Consider the following 3,426-nt stretch of genomic DNA (forward strand, 5'->3'; position numbering starts at 1 on the left):
TGCAAAGTGGCAGCATTCTTTTTCCCCACAAATAAATAAAGGAAAATGACCTTTGTCCCAGAGTATGCGTCCTATGCCACTATGCCAGACACATGTGGAAGGGAACTGACCGCCCCAACCCCATGAAATACGCAAATAAAACCCCACTTGATGCCCCCGTGTGCTCTCCCATTGACCCGTGTAAAAGTAGAAGCCACGCACCCGGATAGATAACATTTCCACATAAATATAGGTATGGGGCGCTGTTCTCTATCCCGCAGCATAGGCTGCACCTAGGCACATGGGGGTGGGTGCAATGACCACCCTGCCCCCCTGCACAGGGGGCCCATGTGCCTGGGCGCAGCCTGCGCTGCGGCACTGAGAACATTCCCCCTATAGGTATAGAAAACCCAGATTTAGGAGGAGCGGGAAAGTGAAAACAAAGCCGACTGAAGCCGAGACTGGTCGGAGCCATGCAACAAGGGGCACTGTGAAGTATGAAGTCACTGTAACGCGGTCTTGAAAGCGTCAGCTGGGCTGGATGGTACGTGGCGTCATATTAATGGTGACAGATAATTGTGAATCCAGATATCGAGGAGAGACCTTGGTGGGAATACGATCTTTGTTAATCCCATATTTTTAACAGTTCTCGTGCTTTTATTTATTTATTTTATCTTCACGTCCATTATTTGAGCCAAATCATAGATTGATGTGGCCCTTTGACCATAATATGGATATATTTAGGTTAGATTACCACCAAGGTATTGTCCATCCATGTATACATGTATACCCAACTTCTCATATTCCTAGAATATTAAGTTTTATGTTGACACTTAACAAAATCCATTTGAACTGAAACTACTTGTAAGTAAAATTTGAGAATCATCGAATTTGCCACGTGGTAGATATTTGGACCGTTAAAATAAGTTCATATCTGAATAAGAAAACCTTGGAAAATACTTCTCTCGAATTTCCTAAAAGTGTTCAGTGCGATAGTATCAGGTGGAGATGTCGATATTTGGCAATTCGGACATCCAATGGTGCCAAACTCGAGAAAAAAGAAAAAAAGAAAAAGAAATCAATGAACACGAACAATTGAATGTCTGAGCTGCCAAGTGTCGACATCTCCACCTGGCACTGTCGCACCGTACAATTCTAGAAATTAGAGAGGATTAAAATCAGAAAACCTTTGCTCTTTTCCCTTGTGATAATTTGTGAGGTAATAAATTATAAATCCAAAGCCAAATGAGAGGAGAATTTGTTGTCTTAATCAGCACATTTTACTTTGATACACGGTTTTAGTATTTGGTATTGGGATCGGGATGGATCTCAATTAATATCGATTAGACGAACTCATCATTATTTTTTATTAAAAAATATCATATTTTTATTTTTTTTCTTTAAAAAATCAGATTTTTTAATTTTATTTTTATTTTTATTTTTTACCTTGTTTGATACGATATTGCTATGATCGTATATATGATTCTTTGATACGATATTGATATAATCGTATTGTACCCATTTCTAACCCCTACAGTGTGAAGAGAGAGACCAAAGTACAAGACAACAGTGTATGAAAACGGGACTCTTTGAATTTAATGTTCGTCCTTTTTAAACCCTTTCCAACTTTCAAAGTTCAAAAAAAAGAAGAAGATCAGATTTGGATCTCACAAATAAGAGACACGTCTCGCTTTTATGATATTACTCTTTTACAGAGGACGGACGGCACCGAATCTCTTTGACTTCTCTCTTTCTTAGCCTTCCCAACTATTTATACTCGTTACTTTCAACACTTCCTGTTGCAAAGAAAGAACTTCACTTTCTAGTTTCCATCATCCATTCTCAACTCTCAACTTAATTTTAACCATCTCTCTCTCTCTCTCTCTTAAATCAATCAAGCAGTATCAAAGAAAGCAAGAAAGGGTATCAAAAGATGGGAAGAGCACCTTGTTGTGACAAAAATGGATTGAAGAAGGGACCTTGGACTCCAGAAGAGGATCAGAAGCTGATCGATTATATTCAGAAAAATGGGCATGGAAGTTGGCGAACCCTTCCCAAGAATGCTGGTATACATACCTTCCCAGCTTCAATACTTTTCAAAAAATTCTACTTTTTCTTCTGTGTTGTTCTCTCTATTGGTTATTGGATTAACTCGAATGGGGTTTTCTTGAATTATATATATATATAGGACTTCAGAGGTGTGGAAAGAGTTGCAGACTTCGATGGACGAACTACCTGAGACCTGACATCAAGAGAGGAAGATTTTCCTTTGATGAGGAAGAAACCATAATTCAACTTCACAGTATTTTGGGGAACAAGTAAGTTTTCTCTTCTTTCTCTTTCTTGAAGAAACTGAAATTCCACACTTATCTACTTCTTGAACTCTATAACTACTCCCCTCTAAATAAAATTTTACTCCTCTTAATTTAGGTGGTCTGCCATTGCTGCTCGCTTGCCTGGTAGGACTGATAACGAAATCAAGAACTACTGGAACACCCACATTAGAAAGAGGCTTCTTCGAATGGGAATCGATCCCGTAACTCATAGCCCAAGACTCGATCTTCTCGACGTCTCCTCTCTTATTGGCTCAGTACCACTCTATAACCAATCTCAGTTAAATGTCTCTAGATTGCTTGGGATTCAACCTCTCCTCAACCCTGAGCTTCTTAGGTTTGCCACCACTCTCTTAACATCCCAACACCGCCTCGACAATCCCAATCCCGACCTTCAACTTCTACAGAACCTCCAAGAAAACAATTCTCTCTCCAACTCCCAATTTCAAACCCAATTCCCTTCTTTCACTTCATCCAATCAACTCCAAACCCCAATTCAAGAAACCCAGATCTTGGAGACCAATGTGGACCAGTTCCCATCAAATTTAAACAGCTTTAGCTGCCATAATTCCCCATCTAGTGCTTGGCAAGACAATGGTGCTCTCTCTTCTAATTTCACAGATGATTTTATTCCCTTATCCAATTTCGGCTACTACAACTCTGCTGATCAATCCATGGTTGACCCTCTATCTAAAAACTCTAATCTCCAATCCAACAATCAAAATTTCAACTTTGCTTCGGTTTTATCGACACCTTCATCATCAAGCCTGACTCCTTTGAATTCATCGCCTACATACATTAACGGCGGCACTGAAGATGAGAGGGACAGCTATTGCAGTAACATGTTGAAGTTCGAACTTCCTGATCTCCTAGATGTCAATGGATTCATGTAAATCATGTCAAGAGGAACCACAAGAAAGAGAGAGACTAGGAAATCATTTCAAACTGTTAAGAGTTTTAATCTTTCTCTTTCTGTTTTTTTTTTTTGTTTTTTTTCTTTTCTTTCTTTTGGACTGTTATCATTGTAAAATCCATACTGAATTTGTTGCAAATTATAAAATATCTTACTCTCTATCAAGAAACAAAATCTCCCTTGTTTTCATGACAACTTTCA

General features: G+C 39.0%; 1 protein-coding gene across 1 annotated transcript; it reads left to right on the forward strand.

Moving 5' to 3' along the window:
• Positions 1 to 1,808: 1,808 nt before the first annotated feature.
• Positions 1,809 to 3,206, forward strand: LOC122660983 (transcription factor MYB102-like). The gene is made up of 3 exons (XM_043856261.1): positions 1,809 to 2,045; positions 2,168 to 2,297; positions 2,410 to 3,206. Exons 1-3 carry the CDS (start codon positions 1,913 to 1,915, stop codon positions 3,203 to 3,205), a joined length of 1,059 nt encoding a protein of 352 aa, XP_043712196.1. The 5' UTR covers positions 1,809 to 1,912; the 3' UTR covers position 3,206.
• The last annotated feature ends 220 nt before the right edge of the window (positions 3,207 to 3,426 follow it).

The sequence above is a fragment of the Telopea speciosissima genome, chromosome 1 (genome assembly GCF_018873765.1).
Source record: "Telopea speciosissima isolate NSW1024214 ecotype Mountain lineage chromosome 1, Tspe_v1, whole genome shotgun sequence".
Taxonomy (NCBI): Eukaryota; Viridiplantae; Streptophyta; class Magnoliopsida; order Proteales; family Proteaceae; genus Telopea; species Telopea speciosissima.